The 18,924-nt window shown below is 38.9% G+C and overlaps 1 protein-coding gene and 1 long non-coding RNA gene across 2 annotated transcripts in view; one reads left to right on the forward strand and one right to left on the reverse strand.

Annotated features, from left to right (window-relative positions):
* LOC121098122 overlaps positions 1-18,924 on the reverse strand; it is a 426,198-nt gene that overhangs the window by 328,017 nt on the left and 79,257 nt on the right. The window lies entirely within an intron of this gene.
* Positions 1-18,924, forward strand: part of SLC6A2 (solute carrier family 6 member 2) — a 78,577-nt gene that overhangs the window by 17,822 nt on the left and 41,831 nt on the right. The window contains exons 2-3 of the mRNA XM_040615796.1: positions 4,485-4,616; positions 8,407-8,644. Of these exons, the coding sequence (XP_040471730.1) occupies positions 4,485-4,616; positions 8,407-8,644 (370 nt within the window). The remainder of the gene's footprint in view (positions 1-4,484; positions 4,617-8,406; positions 8,645-18,924) is intronic.

Genomic DNA, 18,924 nt, shown 5'->3' on the forward strand with positions numbered 1-18,924 from the left:
AACTCTGCACAGATTAGTTTCCACCCATTTTCCTCATTGTCTGAACGAACTTACTGCATTCTATCAACTGTTTGCTGATATAGTTTGAGGTACTGTTTATTCAAGATGAAAAAAAAAAAAAAAAGCAGTGTTGTTATCAGATAGAGAGATTAGCTTTAATTCAATTCATCAATTGGGAGATCTTTGCTTTTAGACTCTTTTCCTGCACAAATACTGGAAACAGTCCTACCTGAAAATATACTGCAATATTTGCTCAAAGATTCTTGTTTTAGCAGGCATCCCTGCCAGTTAACATTTTGACTAGAATAACCATGGTAACAAATGCAGAAGGCTAACGAGCACAAATAGTTCAAAGTTGTTTCAGTTACCCCCTGTCCTGGCCTGCTTCTTGTGTATGCGTCAACAAATCCTTTCAGGATAACAGCAGCTGTTTAAATGATCTTTTTTCAGTCATTAGTAAATTAATGCTTCTTTCTTTCTGGTATTTAAAAGCAAGATGAGACGACCTAATAGGATTGAGAGGAGTATTTAGAGCTGTATCTCTCTTTGCTTCCCACCCCCCAGGATGCTGAAGAACACAGGGAGGAGACACTCTTTGCATGGATTCTGTTACACGAAAATTAAGAAGTTTTGGCACTGAACACGGGAATGCAAATAGTTGCTTGCATTTTGTTCTTCATTAATTAAATGTAATAGTGTTTCATTTTTCTAAAGTAAGTTTCCACTGTAGTTTCACACAGATGGTTCTTGTAGATGCTGAGGGCTTGACCTAATCTAGTTTTGCAAAAGACACAAAGCTGTCTTAACTCCATGTATACACTGGTACCTTAAGTAATGTATATAGATCTCATGAAATCTGCTAACAGAGAGATGCAGCAATTCACAATAGTCCAAGGCCAACCCGTGGCTTTTGAGCTGCACGTGACTCAGTAGCAAGTCAAGTACGGCTCTTATGCCAGGGCTGTACCACAGATGTTAATTACTTCAGATTTTTAGCTCTAAAGGGAAATTAGGAGCCATTAGGGATTGCTGAAACCAGTATTGCCTTATGGGATGCAGCTGTGTGCTCAACCCCATCCCATCACACAGTGGGGGAGTGGAATCCTCTCGAGTGCTATCAGTATGTTACTGACAATGCAGCAATCCCACAGACTGCATTCCCTCAGCTCTCCGAGGTAGGTAGACCTTGGCAAGTCTGGCTGAAGCGTTAGCCAAAGTGCGTGCTCCCGAAATGCTCAGCTGTCTGGGCTGTACAGATCTGACTGGCCTCTTGTATTTGTGCAATTAAAGCACAGCACTTTCTGTGGCGGGTGGCACAGGCTGGAGTGACACAGCTGGCACTGTGTCACTCTTCCTAACGTTTTGACTTCATAGACCAGGCAGGCATTAAGAGCGAGGCTGCTCCTTCAGAGAAGTCTGGCATGATGCTTGCATTCATACCAGTGGACCCAAAGCACGAGGCCCACCAGGATGCCGGTTTGCCTCCTCCCTGACCCACAGGCAGCTCACACTTGCAGGACAGTGTGAAGTCTCCTTCCAAACAACACCTCTTGTTCATAAGATACTGCACACAAACCAGTCCTATGATGGAGCCAGTGTACAATCACAGAGTGAAACTGGTCACATATGCTGTCTACGAATTGTGTACCATTCTAGTCTGCAGCAATTTGAATGATACTTTGACCATCATTATTTTCCTTTGAAGGGCCCATGATCTTAGAAAGGGTTCAGTGAACACCATGAAGTTTGATTCTGGATATAGCTAGGAAGAGAAGAGTAAATATCAAGACATTTACAAAATACCTGACTTTCTGGTATTTTTTACTTAATCAGAAGCTGTTAAACAAAAAGTTTCCAGAAGTCTCCAAAACATTAAGTCAACTTAATGTGACTAAGCACCCTTACTTTGATATTTATCTCAATTTCAAAATACTTCAATCATTTAGTTACCTGAAAAGTAACCCAGCTATGGAACCCTGCCATACTGTGTAACTGTGCTCTTTGTTGAAAATTACACCACACTTTATTAATCCCTTGCGGGGGCAGGGCGGGGGAAGAAAAAAAAGAAAGAAACCTCCTTGAAATGACTCGCCGCCAAGTAGATGATGCTTAAGCAAGTATGCCTAAGTACAGTACACTTCACAGTTCGTCACTGTATTAGTCATACTTTAAAACCACGTATTTTAAACTAGCATTTAATATGTATGTCCACTACACATCTCCAGGATAACTTTCGCAAACACAGATTTCCCTATTCAGTTTGTGGCATCATTTTTTCCCCAGTCTCTTGAAATTAAATTTATTCGAACAGTACTCTGTGCAGACGCCATACATCCCAAATATAAGCTTGGTTTGTGAGTCAGCTCCACACACTGTAATACTATCGAAGCAAGGCAAGGATGGCACTTCAAAGGCTGTCACTTACAAGAACCCTGACAGTAAAAGCACCTAAAATAATTTTTCTAGATATAGTGAAAGCAATATGTAGTATCCTAGATTGACTTAGCTGAGTATGTTTCAACATTTAACAGAGCTCCAAACTTCAGTGTATCAAGGATTTATTGAGTACAAGTATTTTTTTCTCTACAATACTCAAACATATGACAGCTCAACATGACAATCGCAGAAAGCAGCTCATGAACACCACTGAAATATTATTAAAACACGTATCACTGGCACTGTAGTTGCATTCAGAGGTTGCATATAAACATCATGAATAAGATGACACTTGCCCCCAAAGTGATACAACCAATATATTTCAGCTTTTAGGATACATTCTCAAAGCTTTAAGCTATTCTTTCTGTTATATACCTTGTCTCTGTTTCATCGCAAGAGTTAAAACTTTCAAATGTCCTTATTATGTAACAGCATGTTACTTTTAGAAGTAGATTTGCGGTATAACTAAAAGAACAGAGTTTGGTTTTCCATTCTTATTCTCAAAACTCCCTCTCTCAACCATCATGCTAGGCAGCTTACACTAGTAATACCTGTGAAAAGCAAACATGAAAGGTAAAGGAGCAACAACTATTCACTTTTAAAGGTGTGACAGTAGTTTCAGAAGTACTTTTAAAATACGCAATTCATGCTGCTTACTGACATGTTTTAGATAGATAGTGTCATGCTTTAGTACTTTTACAGACTACACATACCTTCTGTAAGTTTATATATTTAGAAGCAATACAAGTTTTTAATGGTTTACAAAAGTTCCTACTTGCTATTGGGAGAAATAGCTGCTGCTGTTGGGCTTTTGTTGTTTTGCTTTGGTTTTTTGCTGAACAATTTACCTATGTTTTTTACAATGTAGTTTCTTTTTCATATTAACTCCTAAAGACAGCAGTTAGTAATTCAGGATATATAGTTACTCTGCCAGCTCCTTATTTATCAAAACAATCTAATAATTCTTTTTATACAAATTTTGCATTAATTAAACTGTTCTGGACCAAGCAAGCTATACAATAAAATAAAAGCTACACTTTACAGGTACCACAAAGCAGAGGACTGACAGGTTATCCAATTATTAAACATGGCATCAAGTCTAATTTTTTATAGTATATGTAGCCATGTGCTGGGGGAGTCTTCTTTCTGTGACCTGGATCATATAAAATAACTAAGAAATTTTCAGATAGTTTCTACATTAGAAGATCCTTTTGTGTTTGACTTGGTAATACTTTTTATCGTAGTAGCACTGACACATCAGGATTTTTCCACAGGTGACAGTTTCTGTGGTATGAACACCCAAGTGAATCCTCAACTAAGTTATGTTACAAATTGCAGGAAGGTGCCAGCAGCCCCGGCACTGTCCTGCTGCGATGTAGAGATGCTGTGCTTGGGCCCAGCAGTAAAACCCAGCACCTGCTCCACAGGAATGGCAAAGAATATCACTAAGCTGGAAAGGGGTGTGCTGTCTAACACATTTCATAAAAATAAGGAAATTTATTATAGTAAAAACCAAAATATGCTATGGAAGCCTAAATTCCATATGACTGACCAGTAGTGATTAATTTTCAAGCCAGAGGTTCCTGCAGACACCTTATACAGTATGATTTAAACTGTATTTACAGGAACTCTTACGACATTGTTTTCCCTCTGCTGCTGGCCTCCATGTTCCCTTTTGAATGTACTACACTAAAAAAAAAAATAACAAAACTTTTCATAATCCCTTTTACGTCTGCAAGTGTGTTTGGCATCATTTCTTCTTCAGTTAGGGATTAATTTTCACGGACACATTTCCTTAAACTTGAAGGCAAGAAGCGCAAGGGAAACAAGGAAATAGGAAGCATGGTCTACAGCTTTTTTCAGGGGTTCTGTCTCTGAGACCTTAAAAAATACAGGAAAGGGACAAGAGAATGTGGATTCTTCTTTCCTGATAATTTCTTTCTACTTCCCAAGGCAGTGACTTTGTCTTTAGCCAGTAAAAGTAAGCAATAGAGAAAGCAAAATGTAACCATAACACAAACTATGATGTCTAATTATTCTCTTTCTAGGTGCTTTTCTTATTCCATATATCCTCTTCTTAATCATTGCTGGAATGCCCCTGTTCTATATGGAATTAGCACTGGGACAGTATAACCGAGAAGGGGCTGCCACTGTGTGGAAAATCTGTCCAGTTTTCAAAGGTAAGTGTCCCTCTGCTCACTTGAATAGCGCTGTCAGGGTGCCACACACTTGCGATCACAAAGTAAAGGTCTCTGGTCTTTCCACTGCCAGCATGGTATTTGCTGACCTTTCCCCAGCCCTTGAAGTCAGAAGTCTTTTTGTTACCACAGGTGGAGCACAAAATGGGAAAAGCCCCAGAAATCATCTTCAGGGTGATTGCTGAAGAGTGCAGCAGAAAGCAATGAGCAGTAGCAGTCAGCTCTGTCATCCCTTTCCCCTGAATATTGGGGAGTGGGAGGAACTGGGTATGTCTAAGGTGGAGGGTGGGGTTGGCAATGCAAACACTTGGAAATAACCAAAACCCATCCAGGTCAATTCAGCCCCAGCTCCCCCAGTGACTACGATAACCGCTGACTCCGTTCAGTCCATTGTGTGGCTCTTTCTCTGCAGAAGTCAGCATACCACAGTGGATAGAAGACTAAAATGGAGTTGTGAGGACTGTAGTTCAGCCACGCAAATTGTAATATCACATGAGTTATCTGTGACTGTACCTCAGTTTTCCTGCCTATGAAATGGGACCAATGATTCTGATAGACTTTGTAAAGTGGTTTTCAAATCTAGCAATGAAAAGTACTTACTAAAACCTGAACATCATCATCACTATTATTATTACCACTATTACTATTATTAAGTGTTTTCTACTAGGGTTAACTATCCAGCATCACTGAATAAAAGACTGGGGAGTGTTGACTCGTGCAGTGAGTTGCCATCATTCTGCAAGGAAGAAATAGCCACGGTTAGGTGTCTGGATACTGATCAGGGTGTTTGGCGTGGAGATAAAGGGATCTCCATGGGTGAAAGAAGCCATATGCTTTCTGTACATGAAACAAGTATTTGTTAAGGAGTCTCATGAATTTTCTTAAGCATTGTTTACCAGAAAAAGTTCTATGTTCCCTTGCATCTATACCAGACTGTATCTAGCATCTTATGTAAAAGCCTTTCACACATGGAGCTATCCAAAATGAAACCAGTGAAGCTCAGCTGATCTTAGAACCTTAAAATTCAGATCATGTTCATCCTATGACTGATAAAAGCTGAGGAGCTTAACAATAGCAATCCAAACTTGGCAAATCCGGTGCTTGGATATAGGTTACGCTGAGTAAATGTTAGTCTTCTTTCTCAAAATAAAGCTTTCCTCTTCAAGGAGTCTAGTGCTGCAGAATAGGAAAACTGCAGAGTTTTTTTCTTATCAAATGCAAAACTCACAGCAAAATTAGAGATCTAATAAAAAAAGAAATAATTGAGCTAATAAAATATGTGCCCCAAAATTTTAAGATTAATTCATATAGATCTACCTAGCCCTTCTATAAACCCTTCACAGGAGACAAAATTCATGCCAGCACCAGGGAACCTGGAGACCCTTGCTCAATCAAAATTCCTCCCAGTATCAGTTAATACCTTTGGATGACAACAAGGATTTTGAACAGCTAACTGCAAAAATTAGACCTTAAGGATCTCAAAGTGTTTAAGCTAAATACCACTGTGCTCAGAGGTACTCTATCTGTTGACTTCAGGATTGAAAAGATGATGAGAAAGGAAAATAGAACTTATTTCATGTATAGTCTTGTTGACATTCCAGCTGTGTTTTTAAGCTGACATTTTCAAGGTGGACTAAACATACATTACTGTTGATTTTTAAGTGTTCTTATTGCTAGGATATAGAACAGCATAAGTTATTTGATTCTCAAAAAGTAATAAGCATTGAGTTATATTTGCACCTCAGCACTAGTATAAACTGAGTACTTTTAAAGCTTTGACCAAATGTTCTAGTAACATACAAACACATTTTACTGCTAATGCTTTTGAGTTCTTTCTGGAATAACTCAAATCTCTCACTCAAGTGGAAAGTATACAGTCTACACATTTGTAACAGTTTCTCTAAATGAACAGCACTATAGTACTATTTTTAGCTATATTATTGCTATGAACTCTAAGGACACCGCTCCTAATGAGATGCTCTCATAATGCATGCAATTAAAAATATACCCTCTAACCTTTGCAACACAGTCTGTTTTCATCTCTGCATTTTCCACAGTCTGTTTTAGAGTGCATAATGTGTAGTGCAGCATTACTTTCAAGAAAAGCTAGACCTAAAAACAGGAGAGCAAATTCATTCCTGAACATTCTTATGATTTCAGAAGTGACAATTAAGATACATTTGATCCAGTATTTTTTAATCTTGATATTAAAGTTCTATCATTGTCCTCCTGAATTGGAAGAATTTCACGAACTTTTTTTAAACAGAAGTAATCCAATTTCAGTGCAACTTCTATTATTCATAGTTAGTATTTCAACATTCACATTAACATTTAAGAACTACTCCCTTGGGTGATTTAACCCTTTGCTCCATTCTATGAATCATAACGTATCGCTAGAGATTGAGTGTTAATGTACTGGATTCACCTAAGCATCAAGGAATTTCAAGATACAGTTTCAACTTTACTTTCACAATCTTTTCTCTGATGTTAGGGATGGAAAACTGGTCAATGTATTAAAAGCCTCCTGAAGAGCAAAGAGTAACTTTGGTATATTCAACAGTCTTTGAACTGCCAACTCCTTCCCAGTCAGCATCTGCTCCTTATGCAAATTTTAAACCAAGGATTAATACTCAAAGTGTGTGCTGCTTCTTTGCTTTACCAAGAAATATGAAAGCCTAATAATCCCCAACTTCTAGGCTTCCAGTGCAGTGTGTTCAAAAAACAGGTGCTGTGACAGTACAGCAATGATAGTCATAAATCAGCTGTAGTCTCTACATGTTGTATGTAATACATACAACATTGGGGTAGGATTCAGAGAGCAATGCTGTGCACATAGTAAAGGAAGAAAGATATGAACCAAGGTAAAGCCAGCTTCCCGAAAAATTCTGGCAACAAGTTTTCATTCTGCTCTGACATTAGTACCAAAGCTTCCCCCTGAAACCATTGGAAAATGTCTGTTTTCATGAGGAGGACATGCACTCTCTGGGGCTCTCTCATGAAAGGGACCCTCCAGGCACACTTCACAGTACAGAAAAATACAAAAGTCAAATGTTGAAAGTCAAAAGAAAACGTTTAGAGTGGGAATTCTGTAATCCTGAGGAGATAACAAAATGGTTTGAATGTCCACACATGGCTTAGCCCCAAGCTTGATATTCACCAAGATTTACTGGCATACCCAAGAACCACTGGGAGCCCCTCAGTGGAACAGCACAGACTGTTTCATGCATGTTTTGGACCTACTAACACACTGACGGAAGCCAATCTGGAGAGTAACAATGAGAAAGAAACAGGAGAGGGATCAGCATCTGTTCCAAACTAGCTCAGGGTGGGAATGTGAGGCACAGGGAAACTTCACTTAAGTCTCAAGCTTTACTTTTCCAAGAAAAGTTGCCAAGGACTCTGACATTATGAAGATGAAGTGAGTTTCACTCCTAACATGGGCTTGCAATCTTCTGCATTGGAAGCAAATCAGCAACAGAGTTGTACAAGAGAAAATTTTGACACTGCACTGCTTAATTTATTTTTCTGGCAAACAAATGGGTTGGCTAAAAGCCAGTTATTTTCCAAAACCATTAATGTAACTTTTTGTTTTAAGGTCAGTGATACGGTGTTTACATGTGTGTATGTAATGTGAAAAATTCCTTTTATTGGTGTGAAGATCTAAAATGATTTTCAACCATGTATGGCTGAGTTTAACTACTTTAACTATGATGTTTGCATATGCTGTTACATGTAAAACTCAATGTGTAATCTAGTTTTCCTTTGTCCTTAGGTGTAGGCTATGCAGTGATACTCATAGCTCTTTACGTGGGTTTCTACTACAACGTTATCATAGCTTGGTCTCTGTATTATCTATTTTCATCATTCACATTTGAGCTCCCCTGGACAAACTGTGACAACAGTTGGAACAGTCCAAACTGTACAGATCCCAAACTCTTCAACGCATCAGTGCTTGGCAATGGTACCAAATACTCAAAGTACAAGCTCACTCCTGCAGCTGAATTTTATGAGTAAGTATTGAGTTGCCTCTTCTATTTATTCAAAATTCCATGTCTAAGAATGTTTCCTCTGGAAGGCAAAATAACTTAGCATGCAGCCTTCAGCATAGGCATCAGAAGACTAAGGTTAAAATGCAGTTGTAATGTTGATCTGTATTCCTGTGTGATTAAGACTCTTGCCTCTGTGAACTTTGGTTTCTCCTGTACAAATGCAATACTCGCCACTGAACAAAACGGAATTGGACAAAAGATGCAAACCTTCCCCAGTGTACCACTTCTGCTCCTACCAACTTTTTCAGGGCAAGGAAACACAGCAATATTCCAACAAGGACAACTGCATGCCAACCTGAGCTGACTTTAAGGCTTTAAAATAATAATTTGTGCAACAGGCTTGGCCTATTTCTCTACTTGCAAAATATCTCAAAGCAGACCTCTGTTTGCTCAGCTGCCTCAATAGTTCAATGAGGCGAGATGAAGCACAGAGCAGGAGCAGAGCACCACAGATGCAGTGAGAGCCCAGAGTTGGGCTTTTTCCAACTCCTAACCAAAAGAACATCCTGCAATATAGGCCAAGACAGGCAAAGGCACACTCAAATTAAACACTTGGAACCAAAACCAAAAAGCTATATAAATTAACAACTGATCTATAACACAAAGATATCAATCTGTGTATAAATAATTTCATTAAGGACCTCCAGGGGAAAATGGGATTTGATTAGGATAAAGAAAGGAGGATGGGCATCAGGCTAATGGAATCAGCTGTTTAATTAATCTGAATAATCAATTAATATATCTGTGCTGTGAACAGAAGGATATCAGAGCACACACCTGCTGAGCAGTGAGTCCAACCCTGTAGAAACAAAGAGACACTACTGTTCCCAGAAATAACCTAATGTGTGTTAAACCATGCCTTGCTACAGTAGGGATCTTCAGGTCTGTGTTTATAGCTCTGAAACATTTATGGCTGCTATTTCTCCTCTGAAGACAGCCCAGTGAAAGATCAGTAGTGATACACAGACTGTCGGCAGGGGTTTGGGTAAACTAATCTCAGTGCTCTGAAAACAGTAAGGGGGGGTCAGTTCAAAGGAACTCACTATGATGGCAAATAATGACACCTAGGAAATCTACTGCCCTTACAAAGACAACATATGATGTGTTCATAACTCAAATGTAAAGACAGATCATTTATAGCAAAAGGCTATATACACATGCAGTCTGTTAAAGAACCTGACTTTGAAGTGAACTATAAGAAATTATACATTCAGCATCTTCAAACAAAGAACTTCACTATTACGGAATATGTTTGAACAGCATTTAAAAAAAGGTTTTCTTTATAATTGTCTTGTGTTTAAGCCTTTGTAAAGCAAAATGCAATCCCTATATTCTTGCTTTGCTCCTTTATGATTTAAAATGGTTCTATGCATCTTCTGTTGTCACATCATGCTTGGGGTATGATTTTGACTTTGTAGTGGGTGAGGCTGTGGTAGAACCTATTCACAATGTTTTGATTTAGTTCCACTGATCTGGGGAACAGCTCACTTTGTGATTCTGTCTGTAAACTGAAACTTCAAATATTAGGGTTCTTTCCTCACCGTGAAATAGATTCAAAGTTCAGTTTTCAGAAGGTAAGAAGAAATAGGGAATTTGACATTGCCTTATGCTTTGAACCCTGAATTTTGGGGCTGTCATTAAGACCCTAGGCCCTGTACTTATTAACAGCTAGTTTATATTGCAAAAATGAGAATAGCCACTCATGTAACACAATCTGTAACATCTGCTTCCCCAGCTGTAAAAACAGGGAATCACAAGGGGCATTATGTTCACTTATCCAATATTTGGATTAGCTCATCAAGTCCAGCTGTACAGCTCAGGTGTGGACCCAAACTCATGCAAAGTTTTAGTGTATTCAGATCCAACCTAATAAAGACAGCCCAATTCAGAAAACAGTATTTCTTCTTTTATTACATCAAATAACTCATTCCCATGGCTTTTTTACAACATGGAGACCTGAATCTTCTGATTATAAAGATATGTATTATGTGGAACAGGGTCAGGAAATAGAAGCGATGTTGTAATTTTAAATTTGCATCAGTATAGAGGGTTTACAAAATGATGCACCATTTTTGGATGCAGTATATTAAGTAATAGTTCAAGTAAAGGTCTTGACTGGCTACATTCCCTCTGAAAACCTCTTCAAGCAAAAGCTGAACTCTCCTTTAAGAATATTGCATGTTCTTATAGCATATTGCACGACTGCTTGAACAACCGCTCAACTTGACCCCAGTGTTTGTGTAGGAATCACACCTGATTCTTCTTGGTAGATGGCCAGTAGTCACTTCTTGATCAACAAATCTTTGCTAAAGGAGACTACAGTTCCTGATGGATTAAGTTTGTGTCGGGTCAGTCTATTCCTTACAGCTAGAAATCCTAAATTATTAACCAGATAGCTAATTGATCCTTCCTCAGTAATGCTGTGGATGAGTAAGAGTTTTTAAAGTAACAGCACCATGAAGACACTGGTTTCCAAATTCTAAGATTATGCTTACTTTCTTAAGCTTTGTACTGCTATCCAGCTGTGCAAGACATTAGCAATAACAGAAGCAATTATTTTTTGGGCAGTAGGTTTACTACGGCAGATTTCAGATTTTGAGTTTTTATCAGTTATATAGAGAAACAAGGAAATAGAGCAGTTAGTTTTATACTATATGGAAATCAAATTATACCACTCAGACTTCAGAGGGATACCTATGGAAACCCAGCACTAACCCAACAAGGTATGATAATTAGCATTAAAACAAGGATTGATGCCCGCTGTAAAAGTAGCATAGAAAGGGAGTGATTTTATTAGTGGAGGTGAAAATAGGTTCCATTATTCTACTTGGTACTACCAAGGCATACAGGACACCATCCAGTTTGGAGTATTTGAGGCCATGTTTTTAACCACAGTAACTAACGTAACAAGAACTTGCTGCTCTGTGTTACTGGGATGTACTTCAGGTTATGGAAAACTTAGTAAGGATGCGAAATGTGCCCAAGCACTGAAGTCTTCAGCCCCAAGGCTACACGGGAAGTGGTTAAGCTTGAACTTGGTTCTCTAGGTTGTATATTTACATCAAGAACATAAGCAAACTTTTGCCTTCTGGTGGGCAGGCTGAACTGGAAGCAAGGAGACCAGAAACACCAAGTATCTATTTTGCTGTTGGAGAATGACAGAAAGGTACTTCCAAAACAGGCCACAAGCAGAAAGATGGTGTGTTTACCCTTAAGAGAAACAGACACTTCTCTTTGGGACATGGCTCCTCCACACAAAGCTGGCCTGAGCATGAGTTTCGAGTAGATTATTTCCTAAAACCATGCAGCTGCCAGAGCTGACTATCTCCACCAGTACAGGAATAAACTGTAGGAAGAGGTGGAAGTACTGTGCTGGGATAGTTCATCTAATACTTCAAGAAAGGCACCTCTAAGTTCAACAGAAATATGCTGATTCTCATCACTTACATTGAGTGAAAGAAGGGAAAACTTACTAAGAATCGAGGCCAAATCTTTCAGCTATCCAGTATTTGGCAGGGAGCAAAAGCAGGGAAAAACCTCTAAGCCTCAGACTTGGAAGAAATCACTTCAAATTGCAATTTCCGTGCCAAGGCAGTGAAAGAAGGACTTTGACAAACATATTTGGCTTTTGTTTTCAAGCCTGAAGAGTTAGGCAGTAATTCAGCTAGAAGTGGCTCTACACTTAGGCTTTCTAGAGTGTTTTGTTTTATTGAGCCTAGTTTCAGTTGCTCAGGCTTAATTCAGGCCAAGGTGCCACTGACATCAATGGGGCAGTTGGTTACAAACAGCAAGGAACAGGACCTCTACAATACTTCATTACAGGTGGTTAAAATCAATTATAAAGTATCTGTACACTGCAAACTTAGCAAAGCGAGCACTCCAAATTCTGATAGCAACTGGTGCCCTTCTGCTAGTAATAGTCATAAGAGAAATCCAGTTAGGAATAAAACATGAATTCCACATTTCTTTGGAGGAACACATTAATTACTTTCCTCTTCAGTGGTTTGGAATTAAACATACAAAATGCAAAGGACCTTCTATCCTTTCAACATATGTTAAAATAATTCATTATAAACATTTTTTTTGGAAGAATGGAAGTGCACCACTGTAAAAAAGCTCCCCTAAACACTCCATATCACTCTTATTTAAATATTCTATCTGAATACAGGCATACTTTATATTTCTTCTCTCTGTTCTGATGTCTGGGAAAAGTTTGTTACCATCTTGCTTTCATTTACACTGACAATTAAAAAATACCAGTTTGGAGGAACAAAAGCACTATTCTTCTCACGAGGTACTGTGCCTGTAAAAAATCATGATCTGTTGTAGGAACAAGTCCTGGCAATTTTTTAAACAAAACAATGAAATTGTCAACAAATGTATCAAGCTACGGCTATTTTCCTCTGATAGTACTTTTTCTCAGGGCTGTAATCCATTCTTTCTGCATAAGAAATAAAACACACTTTTACAGGGAATTTTTTGTGCCAGATTCAGTAAAGGAAATTCACAGAATTCACAAGTCTGCTCAGCTGTGAGTAATTGCCAAAAGCTACCTAAGAACAAGGAATAGAGACAGTGTTCAGTCACAGCAGTCTATGTCTATCGTATTTACAAACATAAATTTATGAGGAGCCTGTGAACCAACAATATCCTGAAAAACTCTCACCCTGTACAGCAAAGGTCACTTTTATAGGCCCATAGGTTTGTGCTTTGGGGTACAAATCTTCACAGAAATACCAGCACAGACTAAAGGGTCCACATAGTCCAGTGTCACATCAAACGGAGTGATCAATGCTATGTGCTCTAAAGGAGGAGGCACGAACCTATCCCTGTAAAACAACTGTGAAGCAACCTCTCCCAAAAGAGAGAAAACATGCCTTCAAAAGTAAGCATAAGCAATTCTGCCTATAAATGTTTATAAAAACTGAATTAGAGAAGAAGAACTAATTAGAATGGATAGCCCTATATTCTGCTAATCACAATTGGAAAGAAAAGATTCTAAGCACATGCTAAACAATATCAGCATTTCTCAATAATATACTTCTTTTCTGGACAAAAAACCTCCACTGAAAACATCTGAAGATTCTTTAAGAGGTTTCTTCATGTAACATTCATAACCTATAAACCGATTAGAGAGTTTGTAAGCAATGAGAAATTAAGAATCTCTCTAGACATCTAGACTTATTCATCTTTTGCACCTGAATTGAAAGAAAAGTTATCAGATGTCTCTGAGAGATTTGAATTTGGGTAATAGTCATCTGTTTACCTTCATAGATATCACTCAAGCACAGACTAACAATAATTCTAGACAGGTTCTGTATCTTCACCCCTAGAAAATCCCCTGAATGTAACAGAACTTCTCCTCTGATTTCAGAGGGCTTAGAATCAGGTACATTATTAAATACTTCATGTGGGAAATTTCATGGCCACGTGGCTGAAGCAGCAGTAAACAAGCTGCTTTAGATATCAGTTCTATATGAACTGCACAGGCATATTTGGAAGTGTTTGGGTGCATTGCTTATACATCCATAGTCTGAGACTAACATTTATATGCATCTCTACACACTGTATATTTACTTTTTAACTGTTTTCACTTTTTTGGACTCAACTAAGTAACTCAATCTTTCTCTTTTTGACTCAGTGCACAGAAATTTCTGCTACAAGTCTTTATGTGCATAAAATAAAAACAGCTTTTCCCCAAATATTTACATGTGCAGCTTTGAAATTTACTTTTCACATATGTTCACGTCTTCACATTTGTTGACCATTTACTTACACAAAGAGAAAAGAGATTAAATGTGAGTACAGTGGAAGACAATACATATCAGTGTGTACACATGTTCTTAGGCTTGGACAGCTTTATGGAAACAATTCCTAAACCACAACACGCCCTTATGTAGCAAGTCCAGAAGACTGGAAGAATGACCACTTTGCCAACTTAAGGTTGCAGGGGGGGGTGTTATGAAATATTGTAAATGTCAGGAGTTGCACATCATGATGCATGTAATTGGCTTCTTCTGTGCTAACTTGTAGGAGAAATTCTAACTGCTTATCTTTACATACAGATTCCTATGTATTTTGGTAGTGGTACCAGGCTCTGAGCAATAATTATAGTACCTGAGGTCAGTGCTGCAGCACCTCCCCTATATTACCTTGTATGTGAAATACTGGCAAGAAGAAGCAGAGCCCTTCCCTGTGGAGCATCTCCACCTGCACATACTGCTCAAGGCAAAACCAATAAAGGTGTCACATAAATAAACACCCATTTATATTCACCTGGTCCTCATCAAATGTTCTCTACAACATAGTACTGACATTGTATCACCAGTAGTGTTTTACATGCTGCTTCTTATAGGGGAAATGTTTGCTCATCCAAAGCTATCACATCTGAGCATTAATCCATGAAAAGGTTACAAACCTAACCTCATTGTGTAAAGGACTCAGCATTACAACAAATGTCAAACCTAAAATGAGCATTCATTTGTTTAAATGTGCCAGTGGTCCTCAGTTTTTGATGCATGGGCATTCCTGGAGTTGACTTTCTTCTGGCAACTTGTGTCTCTCCATGCAGCTCTCCTGAAATCAGTAAAGCCTCATGAAAACTCAACAGCTTCTTTGGAGGGGCTGGGACTCTTCTTTCATGATCCTCCCATCTAGGGCAGTGCACAGCCCACTGAAAATGCTGACTGAAGAGCCATTCAACTTGCTGACCCAGGGCTAGGGCAGTTGGGAGCACTTGTGCTCTACCTGCTTTGCCAGGTATCCTCAAACAATAAACTTTTCTCAGGAGTTCAGTATTCATTAGATCTACGAAGGGGTGAAATTCAAGCATTTCCATTCTACCCGCAAATCTCAATATAATGGGTTTAGAAGCAGATTTTGAAAAACTCTTATTTTCAGAGCACTGTGCAGACTTGAATGTGCTGATGTGGCACAAATAGCAGGGGAGGTCAGAAATATTAAGTTAATAGGAGAATTAAACTGAGTAAAGAACTCGGTAAGTTCAGATAAACATTCTCAGTGAATGAAGAATTTAGTCCTAGTGGCCACATATAATTTCAGGATTATCATGATTCAAATTGTGTACCATCTCATTCAGTACAAATAATAATTATATGCCACCCAGGGTGTCACTGGTAAATTATCTTTCTGGAAGCGATTCCAAAAAACCTACCTTTGAGTCTATTACACAGCTCAATTCTCCAACACAAGAGGGAGCTGAAATATCTTGAGTAACAGAAAAACCCAAACAAAGGGGTTGGCAAAAGACAATGCAGCATCCAACAGATTGGAGTGAGTACTTCCAGCTGAACCCAAGCTGGCTGCTGCAGAGCCCCTGGCATGTCTCTGAAGCATGCCCAGCACTCCAGGGTGGGGGAGAGTTCTGTAGTGCACACGTAGTACTGCGCGTCAGGTGGCTCAGCACCTCTCTTCTATGTTCTTGGCTGTAGGAGAGCACTCTCCTGTAGCCAGGCTGTCCTTCTGCACTGCAGTGATGCCATACTCTGAGCTCTTTACAAAGCACCTAGAGGCACCCAAGCGGCTCAGGCAGCAGCTGTATGTATGGCAGAGCTGGGTCTGAGCCAGGCTAAGCCTATTGCAGTTGCTGACTTCATGTGGAGCCACTCTGCTGTCTCCACACCACAGCCCTAGCCCTAGAATTACAGTGAGGAGACATTGGTGTTCCATCTGCGTGGAGTCAGCTTGTCTGCAGGGGTTGTACCACAAGTTGGATGTAGACCTTGTGGGCACATGAAAACAGTACAGCTGAATTTAAGCAGTGCTGTACCTGAAGTAAAAATACCTGGAGCCTGGCAAACTGTGCAAAAACTCCATCCACACCTGCTTAATATAGATAGCCTAACCTTCCACAGATCAAAGAACCAACCATCTTAAACTCTGAAGGAAACTGTCAGCAACGAAAACTGAACTATGGTTGCCCAAATACATAACACAGGAGATGGATGTAGGACAGCCTTCTAACTGAGCACAATTATAATGCTTCTAATTGCTTTCTAAACTGAGTACGTAAATTAGTTTCTATAGACTGCACACTGTATACGCTGACAGTCCTTTCGGCATCTTCAATCTAATTTGCATTAAGTTTTAAATCATAAAAAACCTAGTCTAACTACCAGAATAGGGAATAGAGCCCAGGAGAGTAGGACTATATCTATTTGTATATTAGCTAATTTACTCATACTTACTTTATGCAAGCCATTTGGGTTTGATCCCATGAAAGTGACTAACTTCTAGAAGTACCTGGAAGTTCTTAGAAGTACTTCAGTTTTTAGAAGTACTTACTATGTTAACAAATACATTTGTTAGTTAACATACTAATATGCTGACAAGGTGATGACATTTTTGCGATCTGAAAAAATCTGATAACACATCTAAAAATTGTTTAGATGAATGACACCTTTCTATTGATCCCAAAATTTAGGCGAATAACTTTTGCCTTTAATAAAAAGAGAAAGAACGAGCCTATAGAGTTGTGTAATCATGTTTGGATTGAAACCTAAAATTATAATTGATTTGGGATTCAAAAAAAGAGGCCTACTCCAACACCTTTAACTTGACTTGTCTGTACAAAACCTTCTAAAATACAATAATGTAAATCCACCTAGGGATGAATAATACAAAAGACTTCCTAGGAAGTCCTTAGAAAGAACCAGTCTGACAAAAAAGTCTAGGAGAATTCTACACAGAACCACAAGAATTCTTGCCTCCTGTTTCCTGGATATGGATTAAATGTTTTGGAGTGAACAAGATACAAAGTAATTTTCAGATCAGGACCCTTGGTGTTTCTTTTTCCTGTAGGTTGGTTCCCTGTTTATATTACTGCTTCCATAAAGAGTATGTTCTACATTGCTCAAAGCGGAGACAAAGCAAAGGTTTATAATAATCCTTATTTTATGCAGATGAGAACACTAAAACAGAGATGAATTTATGGTTCCAACATTACCTATTATTAGGACTATGACTGGATCCTTCATTTACTGAGTCCCACTGGGCAGCTGCCCCCTGCCTTCTCAATAATTTGTTTTTAGTAGGGTTTCTGTGTGAATACCAAACAGCTGGGCTTCCTGTTGGCTCTTCAAGATCTGACACCAAATTAAAGAGGACCAAAGTGCTGCACGAAGACAAAACAGAAGACAGTGGTACCAGCAAACAAACCACTGTTCACTGATTTAAGCAGAGGTGAACTCATTTCCTTTAGCTGAATGCAGCATGGAAGTAAGGCAAGAATTGGTGCCAGAGTTACTGGGTGACTAGGGGAATCTTCCCAGCAGAGAGCACAGAGGAGAGAATAAGAAGAAATCTCCCAAAGAAAGAAACTGGAATCTCTGAATGCAGCTTCAATTGAAATCCCTTCACATTCCTGCTCCTCTTGCAGATAGGCAAAAAGACTCCTGGGACTGACTCATATTTACAGTGATGTACAGTCTCAAAGTCGTTGCAAATGTAATTTACGCTCCCTTAAGTGAAAAGAAGTCTTAGCATAAATCAGGCTCCTTTGCACAAATCCCTGATTAAAAAAAGTGAATTTCTTATCTGTAGTATATGTTCTTTGATTCTTGGTGCTGTACTAACTAAATGTTGTTAGAACACTGACTAGGGTATCAGAGAGTTTAAATAATTTGTTACCTCCTTTTGTATTTGACTCAGCATAACATAATAGGTCCTTGTTCTGCCTTCTGTCAGCTCCATCTGTTAATGTTTATTCTCAGTCTTTCCTCCATAATATTTTTGTCTCCTTTTTGCAGTTATTTCTCGTCTACTTTCATTCTTTTCTCAATAACAACAATCTGCAGGCAAAATACTAATTCTAGTTGTCTTATTTCCTCTGATTTTTCCTTTCACTTTGACACAGAGTGCTGATTTATGACTTTGTTAGCAGAACTGGACAGAAGCTTTTACCGAAGATGTTCTCAGTAGCTTTGGACATAATTTAAAGAAGTTGACAGACAACAGAGGCTGATACTACTTGGTGCTCTATCTCCTCTGGTTCCTTGGCTTAGGGATTTGTGCCATTTTCTCTGTGACTGGTACATGTCTCTGGTACATTGGGAAATGGGACAATCCAGCAGCTAGTGAAGGCAATCTCAGTTCAGGAATGGATGCTGGCCACATTGCATTATTTTGATGTAATATCAAAAGGCTGAAAATTCAGGTGTTTTGACCTCAGAGCTTCCTGAACAGGGAATCTTGCAGGACCTCTTTGTGGCCAGTATAAGGGA

The sequence above is a fragment of the Falco naumanni genome, chromosome 15, assembly GCF_017639655.2.
Source record: "Falco naumanni isolate bFalNau1 chromosome 15, bFalNau1.pat, whole genome shotgun sequence".
NCBI lineage: Eukaryota > Metazoa > Chordata > Aves > Falconiformes > Falconidae > Falco > Falco naumanni.